At 41.3% G+C, this 23,874-nt stretch overlaps 1 protein-coding gene across 1 annotated transcript in view; it reads left to right on the top strand.

Moving 5' to 3' along the window:
* The window catches only part of LOC104020442 (cytosolic phospholipase A2 epsilon-like), a 35,794-nt gene that overhangs the window by 7,658 nt on the left and 4,262 nt on the right, over window positions 1-23,874 (top strand). Inside the window, exons 3-18 of the mRNA XM_087746785.1 lie at window positions 2,436-2,508; window positions 7,671-7,807; window positions 8,305-8,436; window positions 9,568-9,608; window positions 10,727-10,769; window positions 11,577-11,634; window positions 12,065-12,231; window positions 12,347-12,433; window positions 13,589-13,626; window positions 15,555-15,702; window positions 16,235-16,371; window positions 17,328-17,550; window positions 19,039-19,153; window positions 20,247-20,384; window positions 21,815-21,922; window positions 23,133-23,324. Coding sequence (XP_087602911.1) covers window positions 2,436-2,508; window positions 7,671-7,807; window positions 8,305-8,436; window positions 9,568-9,608; window positions 10,727-10,769; window positions 11,577-11,634; window positions 12,065-12,231; window positions 12,347-12,433; window positions 13,589-13,626; window positions 15,555-15,702; window positions 16,235-16,371; window positions 17,328-17,550; window positions 19,039-19,153; window positions 20,247-20,384; window positions 21,815-21,922; window positions 23,133-23,324 — 1,837 coding nt within the window. The remainder of the gene's footprint in view (window positions 1-2,435; window positions 2,509-7,670; window positions 7,808-8,304; window positions 8,437-9,567; window positions 9,609-10,726; window positions 10,770-11,576; window positions 11,635-12,064; window positions 12,232-12,346; window positions 12,434-13,588; window positions 13,627-15,554; window positions 15,703-16,234; window positions 16,372-17,327; window positions 17,551-19,038; window positions 19,154-20,246; window positions 20,385-21,814; window positions 21,923-23,132; window positions 23,325-23,874) is intronic.

The raw sequence follows: 23,874 nt of genomic DNA, 5'->3' as shown, positions 1-23,874 counted from the left end.
ATACATTTCTTTTGTTTTTTATGTTACTGGAATTAATTAAAACAGTAAATCCTCCTGGGAGCAGTAGAACTAGTGAGGCCTGATCACTGGGTGATTTCTGCTCTCCTTCTTGTCTTCTCTACGGCCACCGGCACGTGCTGAGGCTGCCAGGACAGCTAATGCCTGGCTGCTGCCTCTTCCTCAGGTAACTGGCTGGTAGTATCTGCCTCTCCCCCAGGGCAACCACAGATCCTGATTTCTGTAGCTTCTGTGAAGACACTGATTTTTTTTTTGTGACACTTCGGTAAGTCTTTTTGTGAAACCTGTGTCTCTCAAAATTGATTTCCCCACACCAGATGGGGAAATTTGACTTACACATTAGAAAATCGTTACATGGGAACCAGGAGACAGGTTATCAGATGGCAGAAATGGTGTAATAATCATTAAAAAAACTCCAACCCACTGCACTTCCTTAATGTCTCCTAATTAAGAATCTCAAACTGCTTTGCAAATATTGAATCCATCGGTTCTCACTCAAGTAATGTCATTTGCCTGAGGAAGCATAGCTGGAGTTGATCCAGGAGCTGGCAGAGCCTTGCACAATCTCCCGAGATAAATGGCTGCAAGAATTGCCCCATGCTTATGCAGATCATACCAAACAATGAGTTTCTGCCTTCTAGGGCATATGCTAAGGTGCCCAGGCTCATTCCTAACACGTGAGTGTAGTGATCCATCTTTGCTAATTACCCAGCTGAGAAGAAGGGTTAATTAACTGGGTGGAGAACTGTATTAATATGGCTATGCTGTTTCTGAAATGTGAACCAGTGTTCTTGCATGGGGTAGTTCTGAGGACATACCCCTCCATCAGTTGTTGTTTGCAAATTTTGCAGCTTCTGTTAGGCTTTTTCTTCTTTGAGAACACTTGAAATAGAAGGTAGATGGACTGCTGAGGGTGAATTTTATTAAGAAGTACTAAAAAAAGAAGAAAACAAAGAATTCTTGAGGCACATATAGGAGGGGCAAAAGCAGAAACCCTCTTTAAGATCTCAGCAAAAACTTTTTAACATAACATGATGTGTTAGGAGAGAAAAGAGAGGATTTTAAACACAAATTGAAAAAGTAATTTCTTGTGACAAAGAAGGCCTAATTGTCTTCCCATCTGAAAATAAGGTTCTTTTTGCTCTGTTCTGCTAAAAAAAATTGGCAACATTACACGTATTGTTTTAAGTGAGATTCTTCCAGCTTCTCTTTATCTGCCTTAACATCTATTTTGTCTGCTTGTTTATAGTCATTGTAGGAAGTCTCTGAAGTGCTATAGAAATAGAAGGATGCTTCTAAATGAGAGGAAATCAGTTGATAAAAATAGCAGTTGTCAAAAAGAATTATTTGGAGGGCTCTGTTGTAACCACTTATGCAGGTGGAAATGTTTCTAGGAGTGTGAGGAAATGACCGTGTGTCACAGCCACAGGAAATGCTGATTTATTCATTGGCTTTGTCAGAGTAGCCTTTTGCAGATAGGTCTGAGCCAGAGACAGCTTTATGGAATAAGCCAGCAGGAAATCGCCTTCCTTAGAAGAAGGAAATCACATTATCCTCTAATAATAAATAGGAAGAGGTCCCTGCAGTCACAAAATCTGGAGAGACTTGTTTTATAGAAGGTTATGGCTGAGACATTCAAAGGGACCAAAGGATGTTAAGCACTTTCAAACTTAAGGGTTTTTTGGAGGGGGGTATTGTTCTTTGTTTTTCCCCAACGGCAGCCCATACCTAATTCCTTACCCCCTAAATCCTCTGGAAACAATTCTCAGCCATTGATTTATCTCATAGTCATGATTTACAAAAGCTCAGATTATTGTTACTGTTTTTCCCATACAACTGTAAAGGGAAAAAAGAGAAATCTATGGTTTTGAAGCAGAAGGCAAAAACACCTCTCTGAGAGCGGTACTTCGGGCTTACCCCGTCAGAGTCAGTGGCAACAGTGCTCTTTTCAATGCGATGGGACCTCATGGGTGGTTACTAAGTGATTGACTGTAACTTTGAGTAAGACTGCCTGTATTTTGACAACTCCAGCATGGTGTTCACCAGTGCATTTACTCTGTTCAAGAGACTTATTGTAGCTATGTTGTAGAGCTAAACTCTGCAATTTCAGAGCAAGGGTTTTGCAAGCGTCTCACAGACAGTATCAGTTGACAGGGATTTAACCCTTTCTTTTCTGCTATGATGAACAATCCAGACTCTCAGACCAACACAGCAAAAAGACAGTGAAATGTATAAAATATTAAAACAAGACTTCTTTAATAGCAGAAGTTTATGTTGCAGATTTTCATCTGCAGAATAGTGAGATGGTTGACACAATTTTTACCGACTGTATTATTGTTTTGTAGCGCTTGATTAGTTTGCACATTTGATATTTTCCCCCTCTTATTCATACTCCATTTTGTACTGTTCTTCTCCAGATAGAATCCTCTCCCTGCTACCTGCTGACTGTAAGGATCATCCGGATGAGAAATCTCCAGCGAGTGGACACCTGTAAGTATCTCCATTCTTAGTGGTATCTCAGGGTACAGGCAACAATTTTTCTTTTATAATTGTATAGCAACATTTCCCAAGTGTTTCTGAAATAACCCAGTGTTTATGTAAACTAATTGTTATAAAACAGGTCAGCCCTTGCTGTTTGCTGCTGTTTCATTTAATGTTATTGCTGTGCATTCTGGTTGGTTATAAGACTTGAATGTGTTTTTGGGGATAAGTACTTTCTCACAAAGAAAGGAAAGTTTCTGACACAGGTAGATGAAAAAGACCACATCCTGTGTTTTCAAAAGGAAGGGACCACTTTGCCGTTGGATTGTATCACCTTGGGAACTGTGGCTGGGAGGAGCAAACTTTTTCATCCCCCCAATCTTGGTTCTGACACAGATGAAATGAACAAGAAAAAAATTTCTAAAATCATTACCACCAGGCTAATGCCATTATTAGTTACCCTGAAATGACTATTGAAAAATATGCTTACTGAGAGCTGGAAGCCCTGTCCTTTCTAACACTCGTGCAGCAGTCTTGCAGTTGTGCAAGTGTGTGAGTCACACAGCAGGAAAGTAAGTGGTGGGAAGTGAGTGAGCAGGAAAGGAAAATACCACTGTTTAGTTAAAGGACATGCACTACTCACATGTGCAGTGAGGAGGGGCATTTCACACAAAATAGACAATTTAACAGTTTGTTTTCTTTTGAATCAATACAGCTGTGTGACCACCTGTGAAAGGATCCTGAAACTAGCTCTAGGGTGAGCATGGAAGGGAAATGGTGTAACCCTGCTGTCTCTCTTGATTCTTCTGTTTCACTGTGAGCAGCAGCCATCAGCACTATAGCCTCTTGCACAGGAAGAGCCAGGGAAGATGTTCTGAAAGATGAAGATCTGGATTTACCATGCAGTACTATTCCCACCTTACCCTGTGTTTGTGACATATGTTTCTGGAAGGTATATCAGAGGACTTCCCTGTGTCACAGCTCCGAGTGAGGGATATGCTAGCGGTATCTATGGTCATATCATTGGGTCGCACCCTCTGTGCCTGTACCTCCCTCCTGGTCCATGGCTGTGGCACACATGTAATGATGCAATAACACAGAAAAGTTTCATCAAGGATTCATCTCAGATCTTGTGCGTGTCAGGAGGCAAGACAAAATCACAAATAAGTAGGTTGTAGAAAGAGATTGTGCAAGCAGAACTGAATCAATATTTTGCATTAAATACACAGCTGACTAGTTTGCCTGCATCTATGCATATAATTAAGGTTTGTTTGATATACTTTGTATCTCAAAGTACAGTTAAGATACAAGAATGATGAATCACATCAGTAGAACAGAGTACTTTTGCCAGCCAAACAGCCAACAGTAATTGATCTCCAATGATAAACCTAAAGTCATGCAGTAGTCATACAGAATTACTTTTAAAACATTTTAAAATCAGTATCATTACTTCTAGAATCTCCAAACATAATTGAATACTTATTTTTGCAGTTTCAAAATTCTTCAAAGCATTATTATCTGCATAGAATTTCCCAGATTAAAAAAAAAAACCACACAAATCAACAGTCATACAGAACCAAATCAATGCTAATACAGTCCTCTGAGGGGGGTATGTTCCATAGGTCCACTGCAAAAGCCTCTAACACTGAGTAACAAAAGAAGCTGCAGAAAGGCACTATGATGACAGACCTGAAACAACTTTTACATCCAAAGGGACTAAGTAGGCTACAGGTGTTAAGAGTGGAAGGGAAATTATTGAGGACGACATGGAAGCTGTCTCTACAAAAAGGAATAGGAAGGAGAAGGTGAATAAAGAGTAATTTTTCACCATTTTTCACAATACAAGAATAAAGGAGCACCCAATAAAATTATCAAACAGGAAGTTTAAAATTAATAAAAGGAATATACATGTAAACTGTGGAAATCATTGTCACAGGACTGTATGGATGTTAAAATATATCCATTCAAAAAGAAATTATTCATGGAGTCTAAGTCTAGCAAGCGTTATTAAACACGGTATTCCCAATGCAAACTCTGGTTTGGGAGATCCTTACTCTGGCATTGCCTGAATAATGGATGGTGGAACAGGTGCAATACTGCTCTAGAATTAGCTTGTTTCTTCTAGTCTGGAGCAAGGTGTAGAAGGGCTATTACCTGGCAGTGAAATGATTAAGCATTTCTTTTTTAATATGAAAAAGCGTAATGTTTTTTCTTCTGTCTTATCCTTGGAAAAAAGTTAAACTCTTCCAGATGAGACTTTCCCAAAATGCCCAGTCCAAGCCAGACATGATTCCTGGAAACACATAGACTGAATGCTGGAATTTGACAAGTAGTAGGCAGTTAAAAGTGGTGTCTTATAGACAGAAGGAGGGCAGCCTTAAATTTGCCTCTTAAATCAACTCTGTCTATAAATGAAATAAAGACAAGCAACTTCCTTTGCAAGGAAAAGATGCAGATGAGACACTTTGTTCCTCTTTCAGAGAGATACTGATGTGCCTAAGTAAGGCAAAATGTGTAAGGCAGCCAGACTGGCCAGGCTGACTTGACCTACCCTTACTTGGGAGACATTTGGCATGAGCAACCAATGTTTTCATGTTAGCAGTCAGTCTCCTGGCAGCCTGCTGCAACATGCATCATCTCTGCACTCCAGTGTTTCTGCATTCTTTATGAATAGAATAGAATAGAATAGAATAGAATAGAATAGAATAGAATAGAATAGAATAGAATAGAATAGAATAGAATAGAATAGAATATTTGAGTTGGAAGAGACCTACAAAGATCATCTAATCCAACTGCCTGACCAATTCAGGGCTGACCAAGTTAAAGCATGTTATTAAGGGCATTGTCCAAAAGCCTCCTAAACACTGACAGGCTTGTGGCATCAACCGCCTCTCCAGGAAGCCTGTTGCAGTGTTTGACCACCCTCTCAGTAAAGAAATGCTTCCTAATGTCCAGTCTAAACCTCCCCCAGTGCAGCTTTGAGCCATTCCCATGTGTCCTATCACTGGATCCCAGGGAGAAGAGATCAACACCTTCCTCTCTACTTCCTCTCCTCATGAAGCTGTAAAGAGCAATGAGGTTGCCCCTCAGCCTCCTTTTCTCCAAACTAGACAAACCCGAAGTCCTCAGCCGCTCCTCAGAGGACATTCCTTCTGGCCCTGTCACCAGCTTTGTTGGACTTCTCTGGATGCATTCAAGGACCTTCACATCCTTCTTAAATTGTGGGGCTTTTGATGCTGCTTATTGTTTATCTGTACCCACAGGACTGGTAAAGACCTGGGTATGTCTTCCAGACCTTAATGCAAAGTGGGCATGGGTGTAAGGAGAGCAGGAGGCAAAAGAGTATAGTATGCAACCAAAATGTCTGAAGTGAAAAGGCATCCCTGGGAATCATGATTCTGAGTCATCAGTCTGCAAAGCCCATCATGCCATCTGTGTGAGGGAATCAGATGCTACTGGGGTCATTTCTGATGTTTCCACCTGTGGGCTAGAACACAGAGCAGGAAGGCAGCCTGTAGCAGAGGAAGGGGCGGGGGGGGGGGGGGAGGAGGAAACCTGAATGCGGGAGGTGAAATGTCCTCTCAGCTAACACAGTCAGGAAGAAAGTACAGGGAAGGAGGCTAAGAGATAAGAGTGGTGGAAAGGTAGAAGTGAATTAAAGCAGAAGATATGACTCCAGACAAGGACAGTTAAACTGCTGTCAGAACCTTTTTTTTTTTTTTTTTTCCCAAATAAGATATGGAAGGTGAAAAAGAGCAGGAAAGGGAGAGGGCTAGGGCCTGCTGAATATTTTCCAGACAAATTTTTCCACCAGAGGAATATTGGTTTTTTGACTCTGCAGAAATGTGTTGATTTCTCCACAAATTTTTAGGAACAATTTGACAGAATTAAAAATGTTTTTCCGTTTCTGCATTATAATGTTAAAAAGTAGAAAAGCAATAATTAAGCTGTCAGTTGACATATCACACAGCATTATGTAATTTCTCAAGCAGTTCTGAATTTCAGTTCTTCATTCTGACTTGGACAGAAAAGCAGCAAGCTTTTTTGAACAAATACACTTTCAACAACATAAAATGCAACCTCCACCCAGTTTGAGACAGGGCCAATGGCTGTAGGGTGACACCTGGCAAAACCTGGTGGAGAAGGAAAGAAAAGGAGAAGACAAGAAAAAGCTGCTGTTGCAGCCAGGCGAGTTTTTCCCTTTCCCCACATGTCAGCGTACAAGCTCTTGTTCCCCTGATCTACCTGCAGAATCCTTACCTGCTGCTGAAGGGTCCTCTCTATTTACTGCTGCCATCACTTGTGTCTCTCAAAAGTCTCATATCAAAGGACATCCATTCTCAAAGTTAGTTACCTTTTGCATTACATGATATCTGATCATTTTATTGTTAAGAACTGTGTAAGAGAGAGTTTCAAGGTGCTGAAGTATTTTGCGTAACCTGCATGAAGAAACATTGCATTCTCCTGGCACACAGTATACCGCATTTTTGTCTGTAGCCATTTGAGATATACTTTAATTTAGGTGCCTTTGAGATATGGGATGGAATATCCTTCACTAACCTTCTCCCGGTGCATTTCTGGAGAAAGACTTGGTCCCTCTCTTCCTGGAGGTGGCAGTTAGTTAAGATCCACTGTCTAATTCAATGAGCTCCTTCTGGAGGAAGCCTCTGCTGTCTCCTACAACAGGGGTAGTTCTGTAGCTGCTTTCACAAACCCTCACCAAGAAAATCACTGAAGGCAATGCAGAGATGGAGACCTTTTGCACTTCTCAAAAGGTGGAGGAGGCTCCCAGGTCTGTCTCATCAGAGAGCAACTGAGGGTTAGCGTGTGTGTGCGTGCACACATGCACACAGGAAAGCTTGTTGGTTGAGAAACTGAAAAAAGTGGCTGACTAGAAGAGGAAATTCTCACCTTCTTCTTTTCTGCACAACATTGCTGTTGTCTGTACGTCATGCAAGGAAGAACAGAAACCACCTCCTGTTCTAGATCATCTTATGGTCTGTGCTTTTCCCCTCTCAGAAGGATATCTTGAAAAGAGTTGCATTACATCAGGCATTCTGCCTTTAAATAACTCATACTTGCTGTTGGTATCACGCAGTAACCTTTCCAGTATCATGCAGCACCACTTACTTTGCCACATTACCAATTGTTTTGCCTCTTTCCCTACCCAGTAAGCCAGGCTGATTGCTATGTGTCATTGTGGCTGCCGACTGCAACGTGTGAAAAGTCCCGCACTAAAACTGTGAGAAACTCCAACAACCCAGTGTGGAACGAAACCTTCTACTTCAGGATCCAGAGTCAGGTCAAGGTAAGGAGCCAAAGTTGCCTGCTTGAAGCAGCCTGAAGGTTTTGTGTATGGTGGGTCCTATCTATCTCCTGAACTGTGCCCAGGAACTGTTTAAGAGATGGCACAAGATAAGGGACTGTTCAAACTGTTTAACAGCAGAGATTACTGTGTTCCTGTGCCTGTTCGATGGTGCTGTTTAGGAGGGCCAGAAACTGAGCTCAGTATTGAAGTTTTAGGGAAACCAGAGACTCATATGAATCAGTGCAAGATGGATACAGAATTAGGAAGTCAACTAAGCTGTCGTGTAGGTATAGCCAATGTATTATTCATGTTACAGCAATTAAAGTGAACTAGGGAAGAATGAATATTTGATTTACAGTATGTTTTTCCAAAGGGCAATGATACTTACTTTCTCCACTTTTCTTCTCAAGCACAACACCAACACTCCTTCTTCACCCTAGAGCTAATGATGTTCAGACTGTAGAAACTATAAAAAACCCTTCTCCCCTGTTTTCCAGAACGTGCTGGAACTGACAGTGTATGATGAGGATTTTGCTACTCCAGACGACCATCTCCTCTGTGCACTCTTTGATATTGCTAAACTTCCAATTGAAAGAACAGTGCTCCTGTGTTTTAAGCCCAGCGCGAAGGTGAGAGCAAAAAATAAAGCAACTAAGAAACCAGTGGAGAGTTATACAACACTTTCAAAATCTTGGGGTGAGCTTTCTGAATCTGACATGGATGACTTATCCCAATAATGGGTACATGAATTGCATTCAAAATATAAACACAAAAAATGTGGTAAAAAATATGGATGTGAGAGCCTGAGCCCCTCCTCCCAGTATTTTTATAAATTATTAAAGAGCATATGATTGAAACAGTGCAGTAGGTAGGGGAGGGACCTGACTGTGAGGTATCTCTGAGCAACACCAAGGCTGCACAGCTGTTGCAGGGTGAATAATCCATAATTTTTTTTCCCATGTAATTCATAGCCACTATCCCCTGCCCCTCTGATTGTATCTACTTTCACCTCAAAGGCAAAGCTGAAGTTGCCCCTGTATGTATTGCAGCACTGTCCTCTGCAGTGATATCTCAGCTAGGGCTGAGCCTGCTGAGTCATCTACTGGAGTTAGTGCAGTTTTGGAGCTCTGAATGACCGATTTACTCTGTTTCTCAGTTTTCCATCTATAAAATGAGAAAAAGAGTCTTGATTCCCTTTGAGATCTATGGATGAGATCAGTGAAATACATTGCACACAACTTCTTGCTACCATGGGCAGATTGCTTCTGGTACCCAAACTAGGTCACTCACAACTAGCTCATACGTATCAACACTGCCTTACAGGGGGTTGCATAACTGTAACTCTGAATCACTCAATAATACCAGTCTCTGTTTATTATGTTAAAGTGATGGGTGGAAAATATCTTCCAAGCTAATAGCAAGGACAGTAAGTCACGGCAAGACAGTGCCAGGAATAGTTAGGAGAAAAAGGTAGAATTCAGAAGACAAAGCAAGTTGCAAATTGTCTTTCTGCAGAGCTTCACACTAAGAGATAAAAGTACAGGTTGTTTTGAAGATACCTTGAAGAAGGAAGGAGGTGAGGAAGGAATTGGTAAACTACCTGGTTTGAAATGTTGTTTCAGACCTTCCAGTCTGAAGTATTTATCACAGGCTATACATTGCAACCAGTTACTTCAATATTGCACACCAGGGACCTGGGTTTAGACAAGGGAGAAAGCATTAAGTAGATACTTCATCTAATTTCTTGTTCTTTCTTTCAGGCCAAGGAGGAGCTAGAGGTTGAATTTAAATTGGAGGCTGCGTAAGTGATATACAGATTATTTTAAAAATGAAAAAATCATTAAATGCTAAAACAAAGAAATAGCATTAGAAGTCACATTTTGTGTGATTTCTTTGAAAAAGTGCCAGACTTCTCCTACATCATTACTGCAGTCTCAGACACCTGGCTGATCCCTCCAGTCAGCTTGTTCTGTAGTTTAGTTGTTCCCAAAGACACACCTCCCAGCATTGTCTTTTCTGTCCACAATGTCAGACTTGTCTAGCTGGGGACATTTCAGAAGACTTTCTGAATGTGTGTGCATGCGCTTGTATGCATGCATGTCTATCAATCTTCCCATGCCTGTTTCAGCTTATGCATTGGATAGACTCCTAATGTTGAACCATCCTGCTTAGATTTTCAGTGTATCTGACTCCTTTGATTTTCCCTTGCAGCACTGTTTTTGTCTTAGTAATTCTGTTTTCTTTCTGCCCAATACAATGACAATGTGTCGGAAGCTCTAGTGCAGGGTTTTTCCTCCAGCATGATCAGCCTGCCATCCATATGAATCGGTATTTTTGTCTCTGTGTTGTCACAAGATAACTAAGGCATGGTAGAAATAAAGTGACCAACCTAAGGTCAGCCTTCATACTAATGGGGAGCAAAGACCAGAATTCAAGTCACCTCACACCATCTCCTGACTTCACCTGAATGATCTAGAAAGCTTTTTTTCCCCCCATGTAATTGGTACCCACTGTCCTGTGCCCCTTTGATTGTATTTGCATACCAGCAAATACACAGAACTGGGCTTTCCAATGGGGATATGCTGATGTATAAGCATATTACCACTGAAACACGTATACTTTACATGTTATAGTGAGGAGAAGAATTTGACTGCCTAACCACAGATTCCGTTTTAGATAATCATGAGACTGCACTGCAAAAAAGTAGCCATGATACACATTGCTCAGTTTTGGTACAGAGGCAAGTCCCCTCAGAGCAGTGCTCAGTCCAAGCAAGCATGGAAAGGAGCTTGTTACATCCCTGCTGGGGTCCCTCTGGCTGTCATTCTTCTAAACAGGAAGAAAGGGCAACACCCTGGGCAAGGATGAGCGGGCATTTTTTTCATCTAAAAAATCCATGTTTTTAATTTTGTTTCCCAGTTCTGGTCCTCATGAAGCCATTGCTACCAATGGAGTCCTGGTGGTATGTATCTTTTTCCCAAGAAATTGTCTATAAGTGTTTCCTTAATATAAAGGGGAAAGGAGTGTGGGGGTTAGAGAAGCCCGTTGGCCAGTTCTTTCTCTTTCTTCCCTCTTTTCTATTTAGATACTTTGAGAATGGGATATTTTGTTGCCCTGTTCATTGTTGATGTCCCATTATTTTCCATTTGTCCTGTGTTTCAACACACAACATACACAGAGCTTTCCTCTGGTACCAGTACACTCTCAAAAAAATGTACTGCTGTCTGTCAAAGCAAAATGGTAAAAAGACTGTGAAGCCACTTGCTGATAACCTGCCCAGACCTTTCCTCCCCTGGGAGATGAGCCATGCCTAGTGGGTAAGCTCAGTACTAAGTATTTTGACCTATCATAATTACATGAGTGAGTGCCATAAAAAAAAACAACCCAAAATGGTAATAGCAATGCTTCTTCAGAAAACCCTTTCTACTATTTACTCTTGATCTCTCAGCAACATATCTTTCATTTATGTTTTTCCCAGTTTAACGCTTTGTGTCTATGCTACTATCCTGAAAATGCTCCTGTTTTTCTTTGTATCTTCCTCTTACTGTGCCTAATTATATGTCATTGTCACTGGAGCATGCTCTACAACTCCCTCCAAAGCTTTTCCTTTTTCTTAGCCAGTGGCTGCTGGTCAAAAGCCAGAAATGCCAGGGAATTGGGCATTTCAGGTAATTAGACATGTCCAAAAGCTGAATGATTCACAGTTCCCAGTAACGAGGTTGGGATGTGATGATCTTTCTCACAGATTCCTGTTCTCTGTCTTCTACAGTGTCGTGAACTTTGCTGCTTGGAAGTTGAAGTGGCAGAGAAGATGCAGCAAAAATCAAGTAAGGTTATTGCTTTGTTATGTATCTACCAATAGTTGCATGCTTACTGATGTGTTAGTAGAATAAATAGTATGTACAGTATTCAGTGCAGTTAACACCAGGTAAACACATTAAGTTCTTACAGACTTCAATAACTGCCTCTTGTACTCCCTTAACTATATGTAAATAAGGTCTATTAGACCCGATTAAAGTTGAAATTCCTGTTTTATATAACAGTGAGAACATTCAGAATCCCCTTCCTATGAAAATAGCATCCGCTTTGCTCCTTTCCCTTTGCTGCCAGCACTCCCTTCAGAGCACTTTCCACTAGACAAAGTTGTGGTTCAAACTCTACAGCTCTGCTACCCGCACCGCGTTTTTAATCAAGCCAGCACAATTTTCTGGTTAAATTATAGTGACATTTCTCACTACCTTTGTTTTGCTTTTTTAGAGAAAGAGCTTTCCCTCACTGTGAAGGGCTCCTTTGAGGGGACGCAGGATATCACGCTGGGCCCCGATGGAGTGGCCAGCCCATCAGGTCCCACCAAGTTCCACTATATCAAATATGCGGAGCCAACACTCGATGTCATGTTGCCAAAGAAGAAGCACTACCACCCTGTATGTTGGAAGTGGCCTTAATGATGAACCAAGCATGAGGGCCTCTCTAGAAAGTGGGAGGAGGGGAAGAGGGAACCCATTACTGGTTTTGTTCTAAAGCATGTTGTTTTCCCAGTGGACCTGTAAGTACAGTACAGAGACGGGCTCCCCAGTCGTGATGCTGAATTCACTGCCCATGGGAAGGAAAATGACAATTGCAGAGGTGAGCATCACTTTCAGTTGTTAGGAATAAAAGGTCACTCAAGTAGAAACCATTCCGCATAATATTGTCCCAGATGGCTGCTAAGAGGGTCAGAAATGTTCTGATTTTTTCTCAGACCTTGAACAAACAGGAGCTTTGTTTCTCCACCTATTTTCTCCACAGAAGCAGGTTGTCCCTCCATTTGATTCATCTCCATTATGTGCCAGCAGTGGATACAGAGACCAACAAGGATGTCAGAAAATACGATGATTCCTTCAGTAGATCTCTGCCTGTTTACCTAAAGACTCACTGACCCCTCCTTTGCTTAGGGTCCAAACTGAAATTTGCTCCTTGGACAGAAGCTTGGAAAAAGTCAATAAACTTGCCCTTAGTAAACCATGTTCTTCAAAGGACAATATATTAAAATATATTGAAAATATTAGACATAGCATATGGATTTTTAAGAATGTAATGAGAATATTGCTTGAAATAAATCTATATGTGCTCTATAATTTTGAATGAAATTAATAGAAGAAAAAGATCCTTACTATAAAAAAATGTGTTTCTGCTAAGAAACATCTACAGATGTCGAGATTATTAGGGACAGTCTTGTCCAAATATTACTTGTTATGTTGTGAAGAGAACATCAGATTTCAGGGCCATTAAAACATCCTCTCAGAACAGAGCACTTTTTGTCAGTTAATATGAAGGTTGCAATAATGATTTTAAGACAGGGTGAAGTCTTGGCAGAAGCAAATGCAGAATTGCAGTGTCTTCACTGTGAGACTGTAGCCAGGATGTTAAAGGTCTGCTGTGTATTAGAGCATAAAGAATAGGAAATGCACAAAAAATGGTATTTCAGGATGCTGCAGAAAGCTTGTGAATAACATGGGAAATGGGACCTACTGCCTGAGTCTCAGAAACCTCCTATACCAAGATTGTTAATGGTTTCTGTAGCCTGGAAACATTTGAGATCTGTGGGTAGGGATGTTCCACTAAGGATAAGTGAATGCTTTTGGAAATATATGCTGAGATCTCAGACATTTAACTTTGCGATTGCCAGACCTTGCTGGGGTCTAAATCTAAAATCTAAAGCTCTGGCCCCAAGACAGAAAGGGAAAAAAGAAATTTTAAAATGAAAATTAAAAAATTACAGTACATATTCTTGTTTTCCAGGAGAAAAGGTTTGACTTGAATGTGAGAGCACAAAGCTGGTAAGAGATCTTCTTCTATTCCTAAAGACTTGGGTTATTGATTTTGATATTGTTTTAGCCACATGGAAATGACACAAGCAGGCATTCTCAGTCTGAAAACTAGAACATGCTTTTAATAAAATATAAAATACATGCACAGGATATTATACATAATTAGCCTTAGGAAGATTTGGCTTTAATTAATAAATGTTGATAAACATGTATTTATTTTAGCATTATCCCTTCCCTTCTGACCACATAATATTATTTTTGATCAATGTCAGTCTCTGAAATTCACAAAAAGAACAAAGCTGACTAAAAAAAACGAGAAGAGACAGGAGTAAACATTAAACTTGATCAGAAATTGTGAACACTTATTTTTTTTCTTAACTGTGAGTATTCAGTAGCGATAAACCATGTATTCTGTTAAGTCCAGTTATACTGTATATTGAGTAGAAACTAAGGTAGACAATGTGGTTGTTGATTTGACGTCTATAGACATGCACATTAATACTCATCAGTAAACATGAAGATATTTCATGTTATCCATAGATATATGTAACACACAGAACTGGACAAACTGATCTTTTTTTGTGTGTGCCTGACTAGGAGATAAAAAGGAAAAATAACTTAATTTTGAATTCAAACAGAGTTTTCTATCATTCATTTCAGAAAGGCAAGTGATCAATGACAACAGGAAAACCAGCATTATTCCAGGACAGGAAAACTGCTTCCCACTTACTGTTTTTTTTTTTACTTTCAGAGAACTTTAAAAGCAGTTTGTTTGTATTTTGATTTACAATGGAAACTGGCTTTTGCAGCTCCACCTAACTCAATTCCCCTTGCATGTCTTCATTTACAAATACAGTCGTAATCATTTGGCTGATTTTATCCAAACCCGATGGTGGAGAAATCTCATAAATAAATTTCATTACTAGGTTCATTGAAATTATGGAGTCAGTAGAAGAGAGAAGTTCTGTCACTGAAAGAAAAAGCAAAACCCTGCCATTTTGCAATGCCTGGCCAGAGCTAACTGGCCAGCCAGGGAGTCCACAGGTAGCTCTGGCCTGAAGACACCATGCCAGATCTCTTGCCCATTGATGTCTTGTAGGTGCAGGGCAGGAAGAGACAGGAGGGAGGTTAGTGAGTGGAAGAGCACAAATGCCCAGGGAAATAAGCTACAACAGTGGAGTTTTAAAGAATGACTTATTAAAATTAAATCTTCCTCTGAGGAATATTATGCTTTGCAACTTTTGAGTCAAGGTTGACATGAAATAAAACTGCCAGTGCTGACCCGTGAGACAGCTTGTGCAAGTGCAGACAGATCAGAGCAGTGGGGGTGAAATCCTGCACCACTAAAATCAGTGACTCATCTCCATCCATCCGGGGGCTGGATGTCACCGAGGTCATTCCTCCAGCAAGCATGGTGACACGGCCACCCGCGCCTGGCAGGCGGGTGGATGAGTTTCCTCCCCAGCGATGCTTACCACTAGAGGGGGATGCATTCCCACTCGAGTTGCTCAAAATAAGAATTTTCCTTGACGTTGGAAATGCCATCATTTGAAAATTGGGTTTTATTTTACATCTAGAATGAGAAAATATCCCGTGAAATGGAAATCAATACACTCACTTTCGACCATTTGCACAGATTTTCTAAACTCGTAATTCTTTGGAGTTTAGAATATTCATTTAAATCTTTTGTTTCATTTGTAGATACTGTACATTGTTTCTTCATCAATTAGTCGTAACGGGGTATAATGCCACTGGTTAAGCTTACTAATTGAAATACGTTTTCTTACTTTTAAAAATAGTTAGAATATTCTCTCTTGCTCCTGTCACATTGCATCACCCTGTTTGAAGGGAAGGGTGCTGTAGATTATCTTTGATCGAAGTCCTAAGATTGATATGGGTGTGTTAATATGTAAAATATGTGCCTGTTTTTATCTTAGTAATTGTTCGTGCCACCAAGACCTGGATATGCGCTTTGGGTTTGACTTATGTTCAGAGGAGATGGCTTTCCTGGGGAAAAGAAAGAGATATGTAGCAAGTGCCCTGAAAAACGTTTTTCACCTACAACAGGATCTGCTGGACCATGAAGTATGTCTGTGCTGGGGTGGTGTAGATTTTGAATATAAAGTATATAATATAAAAAAAAATATAAAACATAATTTATTTTAAAGTAACTTTACAACACTGAAGAATAACAGCATTGATGAGGGTAGCTTAACAACACTGGCTCTGAACTGAGTGTATTTCTTCATGGAGTTTGCATGTGGATCTTCATATAGTAGTAACAGATGTAAAATAAGAAAAAAGTGGCAAAGGAGTGGGAAACGCAGAGAAAAGACATTGTTGCCTCCACAGAAGGGTTTCTTCTTGTTCATCTGTGCCCCTGTTTGCCCTGGAGATGGGCAAGAACCCAGGCTTGGGTTAATATCTGAACCCATGTTTATCCAAAGGGAAGCAGCAGTAGCAGTCATTGCTTTGCTTTGGAGCCTTTCCTTCTGAAAAGGGACCCGGGCTCTGAGATAAGGACCTGGGCTGCGTGTGGTGGCCAGACCCTGTTGCAGTCTGGGGTGCCGTGTTGAACGCTGTCGGTGTGAATGTCCCATCCTCCTCTGCCCTACAGGTCCCTGTTGTGGCTATCATCACGACAGGTGGAGGACTGAAGTCAATGACAGGACTATATGGCAGCCTCATGGGACTCAAGAAATTGAATCTCCTGGACTGTGTAACATACATCAGTGGGCTGTCCGGCACCACGTGGTAAGCCAGCTTGTGCAGGAGGCTTGACCAGGCCTTTTGAGGGTGACACTGTTGCAGAGGGGAGCTTCTGAAAGCAGACCAGGACATGTTCTTCAAACACTGTAGAAACAAGCTGTTTCTCAGTAACAGGTCATTAAATATTAGCTTGATCTGATGAACCGATTTTTTATTAGCAGTTCTTTATTGGGCTTTTCAACTCCACATTTGCAGCAGTTAAATATGTATATGACAATTACACTTGTCAAAATGGTTTCTAAGTAGTTACTGTGGATGTAACTGTGATGCCCACAGCATCACACCTCTTCATCTCTCCACTGATGTCCCAGTTGTTTTTGTTCCCAGTAACTTCTGAGACCGGCTCTGCTTTCTAAGTGGTCACACAGAGAAAACTGCAGGACAGTGCACACTTACCCCTGCAACCTGTCAGTTTGGGAAAGGACTGAGTTCCCCTGGGCAGTGTTATTCTCTGCTCACAGGGCCTACAACTGCCCAACATCTGATGGTCCCACATAGGGAAGGCTGGTAGAGGCATTAAAATAAAGCATAGAGATACCATAAGATTAACACTAAGCGATACAAAGCCAAGAGACAGCAGCTGGTGTGAACGGATTTATGGTTCTAGAAAACAAGCAAATAAAATTTATTATAATTTTCTGCCTAGTTTGTGCTTCAGAAATGTACGGATATTCACATCTGACAATTTTATCCCTTAAGTTGCTGCCAGTTCTGTTTAAAAAAAAATCAAGAACATAAAAAAAATACCTTATCATTCAGAGCCATCTTTAAAACTGTCATAGAAACCCTGGAGTGTTCATTCTGCTGGATGGAGCAGCAAAACCAGAGTATGTATGAGCAGAAGTGAATCCCTAAATGTAAACCTCTGTCCCCAAAGGCACAAAATTTCAAGTCTTTTTTTGCTCCTTTTGACTTTTGCTGTCTGTGTTATCTTTCTCCAGGACCATGGCCAATTTATACAGAGATGCCTACTGGTCGCAGAAGGACCTAGACTCACATATTGGTGAAGCCCAGAAACAAGCAACCAAATGCAAGATGGGCTGTTTCTCTATGGATCGCATGAAGTACTACAACAAGCAGCTTTGTCAGAGGAAAGAAGAGGGATACAGGACATCATTTATAGATCTTTGGGGGCTCATGATTGAGTACTTACTAAATGATGGGGTATGATGTATATTTCATTTCTTAGAGAACCATGTATTTTTCTCTTAGTGAATGGAGAGGAAACTAGCCCATCATTTCAGAGAATGTACCTCAAAACAGAGTGGAGTTCTCCATGTCAACAAACTCTCAAGTTTTTTTTTTTAATTTCCTTTAATAGTCTGCCTAGGGAGAAACACACTCTATATGTTAATAAATTAGGTTGTAGATGCAGCCGTTTGAACTCTGGTTGGTATTGAAATAGAAGTGGAGGCAATCTCGGGCAATCTGCCTAAGATGCAGATTACAAATGCAAAAAGAGTTCAAGATGCAAAGCAGAGTAATCTCAACAGTGTTAAAACTATTCAATGCAAGCATGAAACAGCTGGAGTGCTTGGTGATTTGCATCCACTGGCAGGTAGCTTGATCTGCAGGTACACTGGAGGCAAGTGCATATTTTACTTTTGATGAGAAGGGCTGCTCAGACAGTAGTTGGTTTAAGTGATATTAATTTTTACAAGCAATAACAAATTTACTTTTCCGTTATTTGAAGTGGTCTCTACCCCTACAGTACAGCAGTCCTCCTTTCCAGCTGGACCACAGTTCAAGGATGTGTGCTTTGGCACTTGGGAAGTGGGAAGGGACGAGTGGTTGAGGATTGAATAGAAGTGTCCTCCAGTGGGGGCAGAAATGCTGCAGTCACTCAGCCATTCATTCATTTGGTTTTATTGATTTGTTTTTATATAAGTACATATATAGTATTACATATATGTAAACAGAAAATAAATACATACAGAGAGGAATACTACATATTAAACAAAGGTATAAGCTGAATAGCTGCCTCTCCTTTAATTTCAGCTAGATGAGGTCCCCCTCACAGTCTAGCCAAGCATCTTTGCCTTTGAGCAGTGCTGACTATTGCTATATAACCATTAACCTCTTCCTAATCTGCCAGAACTAGCTGCTCTTAAATTTGTCAGCAGTTCATTAGATTTTATGTTTTTTACAAACTTCTTCAATGAGAATATGTTGTTCCAGAAAAGAAGCTGGGTGGGATGAAAATAACTTGCTGCCAAATTCCAGTCCCCTTGCAAGGCTGGACTATGATAGCTGTTGTGTACTAAGAAAGGAAACTCAATGCCAACATGATCAAGGGCTTCCTTCAGCCCCAGGAGAGCAAGGACTGCTCACTACGCTCCTCATGCTAAGGGGCAGCTTGTCCCTTCTCCTACTTGCCAGGGCAGTACTTTCTATTACGTACAGATATGTATGCAGAAGTAGTTTTCCCTTTCCTTGTCTTTTTGTGAACCCGTGCACAAAGTCAGGCCAGACCCTGGGAGACTGGTTTGTCACCAGCGGGTGGGTGTCTGCAGTGTTCTGTGCAATGGAGCTGCCATGGCACATCCTGCATGCTGCGGGCAGAGTCGCCCGGCCCCTCCAGCACTGGGGGCATTGAATTCGCCATGCGTCATTTCCATCTCTTCTCACATAACCATTTTTCTTCAAAACCAGAAAGACCCCCACAAACTTTCACAGCAGCAAGAAGCACTCTGTGATGGCCAAAACCCACTGCCCATCTATGTGTCGGTCAGCGTCCGGGACAACTACAGCACCAATGATTTCAAAGGTAAGGATGATGTTTCAGATCCTGTGGGGCTAAAACTGGCAACTGAATTCCTGTGATTTGCTCTTCTCTGCTTGGTAGCACTTGGAGAAAACAGTCCTGGTGTGTTAGTTGCTTTTTGGAGAAATAACCATTATCTCCATGTCTTACAATTTTAATACAAGAGCTTTTTGAGATTGGCATTTCACTGTCTAGACATATACAGTCAAAATCCTGCCAGCAAGGCCATTTTTGAAATATTATCTGATCCACCTAGAATAAGAAGTATTAGAATTGTCTGAGAATTAAATACTGCTTTTTGTCAATGCCCAGTTATAGTGTCAGCATGAAGAAAGACCACATAGTTATGATAAAGTTTGGGAAAGCATCCAACCTACTCCCAATTGAATCTTTTCCTTCGCTCATTGTTTTGGTTATTTTTTTCCATGAGGAGAAGCAGCTGGAGGAGGAGAAGAGGTGGAGAAGAAATTCAGATCACATTTTTTATGGTTGAAGTGAAAAAATCAACCACTTCTGAATGAAAAGGAAATTATAATTCATGACCTTTCTGTCCCAGTCTTTGCTGACACTGCAGTTATATCAGACAACTGCACTTCACTTGGAGAAGATATCTGAGAAAGTTAAGGACTAGTTCTGTCTTCCTTAGTACCACACATAAAGAGTATAATTGGCCTCTTAAAAAAAAATCATTTCTGAATAGCTGAGTACCTGTCTTTGTACATAACCAAATTATTCAAGGGAAGTTAAATTAACTGTATTGGTAACAGTGGAAGTACTTTCACCTAGATGTGGTGTATGTAAGGACAGAGCGAAACCTCATGCATGCTGGAGAACCCTGGGCTGGTGCATGCACACAGGGTGTGTAAGAGCTGGAGCTTTGCTGTTCTCCCAGCATGTGCCTTGTGCCACCGGCAGCACCACCATGAGCAGCGTGACTGGTCCTCCTTCCCCTTTGTCACACTGGCCCTGCAGGCGATCATTTATAAGCAAGGCTTTGCAAAGGCAAACAGAAGTCAGACCAATGTACGCTCTAGCTGCCCCTCTCTCCACACCCAGCTGAGATCCCTCTGAGTGTCCCGCTGTGCCTGTATTGCAGAGTGGGTGGAGTTCACCCCCTACGAGGTGGGACTTCTGAAGTATGGCGTGTTCGTTCGCACAGAGCATTTCGGAAGCGAGTTCTTCATGGGACGCTTGTTAAAAAAGCTCCCCGAATCCCGGATCTGCTACCTTCAAGGTGATGTATTGCATTGTCCTGGCACAGAGGCACTTTGGAGGGGTGCAACGCTGTTAACCAACGGGTGGATTTTTCTGGTCTAACATACTGAACACTGCTATGATATCACCTGCTGGGAAATGGAGGTGTGTGGTAGTTTGTCCAAAAGAATACAGTAAAAAATCCCATGTATTTTTTCAGTTTCTTGTCACTGTTTTGGTATGCACAAACTTTTTAACATTGTGTCTTATAGATGGAATAGATAAAGCTCGTTAATTCTTTCATTGTGAGGAATAGTTCCCACTTCTTTGGTTATTCTTCCAATTCATCTCTGAATGCACTTTAACTTATGAAAATTTTGAGACAGCAGGAAACCTGCAGCTGTGCTTCCACTGCAAGGTTTTACTTCAACTCCATGTAGAGAATCCCATCTACTAAAGATGCAGGCTGCCCAGGACAAAAAATGAGACCAGAAGCAAAGGGACTCTGAATCTCTCTGGTCAGTCCCTGACTTGTACTGATGGGTTGTGTGTAAAAGTAATAATATCTCTTTACCAAGGAGTCAGAATCACTGGCAGGTGAACACAGAGCAGTGTGAGTTCAGTTTCAGTCATCTCTTCTTACACTTGTGCTGCTTAGAAGGTCCTTGGTTTCAGTAAACATGCTGTGATATTAAATAGTCCGTAATCCCAAGGAGTATCTTTAAAATACTACCTCTTGGTCTGGCCCTTTTTACCTGGTCCACTATTGGGAAATTCATTTCCTACATACTGTGTATGCTGTACTGGTTTCTGTGCCCCACTGAAAATTAAGGAGTCCAATTGTGGTAGACTAATTAGGACACATATTTAAATTTACAATGGCAGATGAAATGGTGGCATTGTGTTTTGTCAACAAAGCCACCAGTGCCCCTGTGGAGAGGCAAAGAGGGGCAATCCTGGATGGAGAAAAGAGTGCACAGTGGAGCAGGAGCCCACTGCATCTGTAAGCCTTTACATGCTGCAGTGTGAGATCTTCTCTTACAAACCAAATGGCTGAAGAGCCAGTTCATCCCACTGTGAAACAATTCAGGGTGCGTGAAAGCTGACGAGAGCGTGTGCAGAAAAAGAGAAGCTGGAGTAAGGAAGACAGGGATGGAAAGGATGTTTTTGTGAAATCTGCATTATCTGAGCTCTTATTTTGCTTCTCAAGGGAGTGTTTTTTCTCCTTACTTCTCTCCCATTCTTCTCTCTCTTTACCGTGAGGCAGAGCCATGCGGTAGGTTAGGTGCAGAACTGATGGCAGCATGACCTGAACCAATGCCATAGAAAGTTAAGAGGAATTTAACAGCCCAAATGTTTAGAAAAAATTGAATTAATCCCATTCAAAAATTAATCCAGGAGGTCAAAATAAAAGGAAAAAGGCAGTTTCTTGTTAGAATGTGTCCTTGTGTTCACTAATTCCTTTTACAGGTATGTGGAGCAGTATCTTTTCTGTGAACCTATTACAAATATGGGGACTGTCCCACAGTTCAGAGGACTTCTGGAAGAGATGGACACAAGACAGAATAGAAGAAGTTGGTGAGAAATTATTAAGCCTTTCATTTATGGACACTTAGTCTTCTGGATGCCTTTGTGCATCATCCTGTCAACTATGTGGAAGCCAGCATCATAGGATCCTCCTAAGAGACAGTGACTTCCCCTCCCACCGTAAAGACTAAGAGGAAGAGGGTAATCAGGGAAATGCTGATGTAATTACTAGACTTACTAAAACCCTACTGATTAAAAGGCTCTGTCCTTAAGAGGAAATTTGAGAGGCGTCACACATTTCTCAGGAAGTGCTTTGGCATTGCCCATTCTCACTCAGCCATACAGAACCAAGAACCAGCGGCAGAGAATACAGTTATTTTTACTTCCTGTGCAGAGAATAAACCTGAATATCAATTGGTTAATCAATATTTCCTGGGTTTTTATTTTGTTACTCAGTACAGTAATTACTGCATTTGATTCATTCTGGCACAAAGATAAATGAGGCCCAGAGGGTATTTTCTGAAGCAATACAGAAACCATGGTTTTATTGCTAAATCATTTAATATGATAGTAATTATAATTACAGACATCCCGAAAATAAAGAAATACATCAGTGCAATCACGGAAGCCACCAAGTCTCTCCTGCTGCACTGTCAGCCACTTGGTCTGGCAAAGCAGGTTGTGATTTCAAGAAACCACACCTTGTGCCGTTTCTACTTTTCACCCACATATACTGCCATGTAGTCACCCTGAAAACTACCTATAGTTTCTAAATATGAATGTAGGCCCCAGGTTTTCCTGGGATGCTCTCGTTCTACTGATTAAGCATGTGCTCATCTGGCCATGGGTGATTATCAGGTAGAAGCTGTCACTGTTGCAATAGACCCCACGGTGCCCTGTTGTTGCCTATCTGACTGAGTGGGAGCATATGCTTCAGCCTCATTTTCTCCATGCTTGCCTCTGTTTCATGATATCTTCCTGTGAGGATATGTAACTTTCTGACAGGACATTCTCTGAATTGCTTAGTTTCCTTAAGGTGTCCCTTTTCCAGGACTAAAGGCCGCTTCTAACGAACTGTCTTCAGGCCAAAGCTTAAGACCATCAACAGAGCTTTGTCCAGCAGCCACTCCTCTCCTTCAGAACAGTTTTTGTGTGTTTAGTGAATCATCCCAGAACAACCCCGAGATCTCCTACACACCAGGACAACCAGAAATGAAAATCAATTAACAAACAGTTCATCAATTTTTGTCCCCTCTTATAGATGAAGACCCGGTGTTGCCTACAAGACCCCACGAACTGAGGACTCGCATGTACACTCCTCCTGGCCCCCTGTCCAGCGCCCTTCGGGGGGCATTGACTGACCGCTTCTCCGTTGCCCAGCACCACAATTTCCTGAAGGGCTACCAGCTGCATAACAACTACCTGGAGAATGAGCACTTTTGTCGATGGAAAGGTAATGGGGACTAATATTTAACAGGCATCGTTTTCAGGTAGTTTTGGGGTGGAGAATTTAGGAAAGAACCCTGTTGGGCTTGACAGGGGCAAAAAAAATCTCCTGAAAGAACACTTCTTTTCTGAACAGAGAGAAGAGACTAAGACTTCAGTGTTGTCAGGTATTTTAGGCTGTTTTTAAATATAAGCATGTGTTTATGTGCTTTAGCTGAGATCCCTGTGGTCCAGACTGAGAGGGCAGGCTTGCAGCCAACAGAACCAAATTTAAAGTAGCAAAGAGCAGAGTGAACATGGGAGAAAGTTTAATTTGGCAAGACTGTGCCTCTAACTTCAGATGCAACTGGAATACCCCAGAAAATATGACCTATGAGAGAAAGCTGGAAAGGAATGGGGCTTTGTAGTCCAAAGAAGAGGAGACTGAGAGGGAGGCATAAATCCAAATGTAAAAAAGGATGGGAATATTTTGTTGTCCCAGACAATGATGAATTAAAGATGAAATAATGATTGAAATGAAGCAAGGCAAATTTAGGTTAAGTATTAGAAGTAGCTTA

Source organism: Nipponia nippon, unplaced genomic scaffold (genome assembly GCF_047370975.1).
Source record: "Nipponia nippon isolate SJK-2023a ecotype South Korea unplaced genomic scaffold, ASM4737097v1 scaffold_10, whole genome shotgun sequence".
NCBI classification, from domain to species: domain Eukaryota; kingdom Metazoa; phylum Chordata; class Aves; order Pelecaniformes; family Threskiornithidae; genus Nipponia; species Nipponia nippon.
The sequence above is the reverse complement of the archived record's forward strand: the minus strand, read 5'-3'. Positions and strand labels throughout refer to the sequence as shown.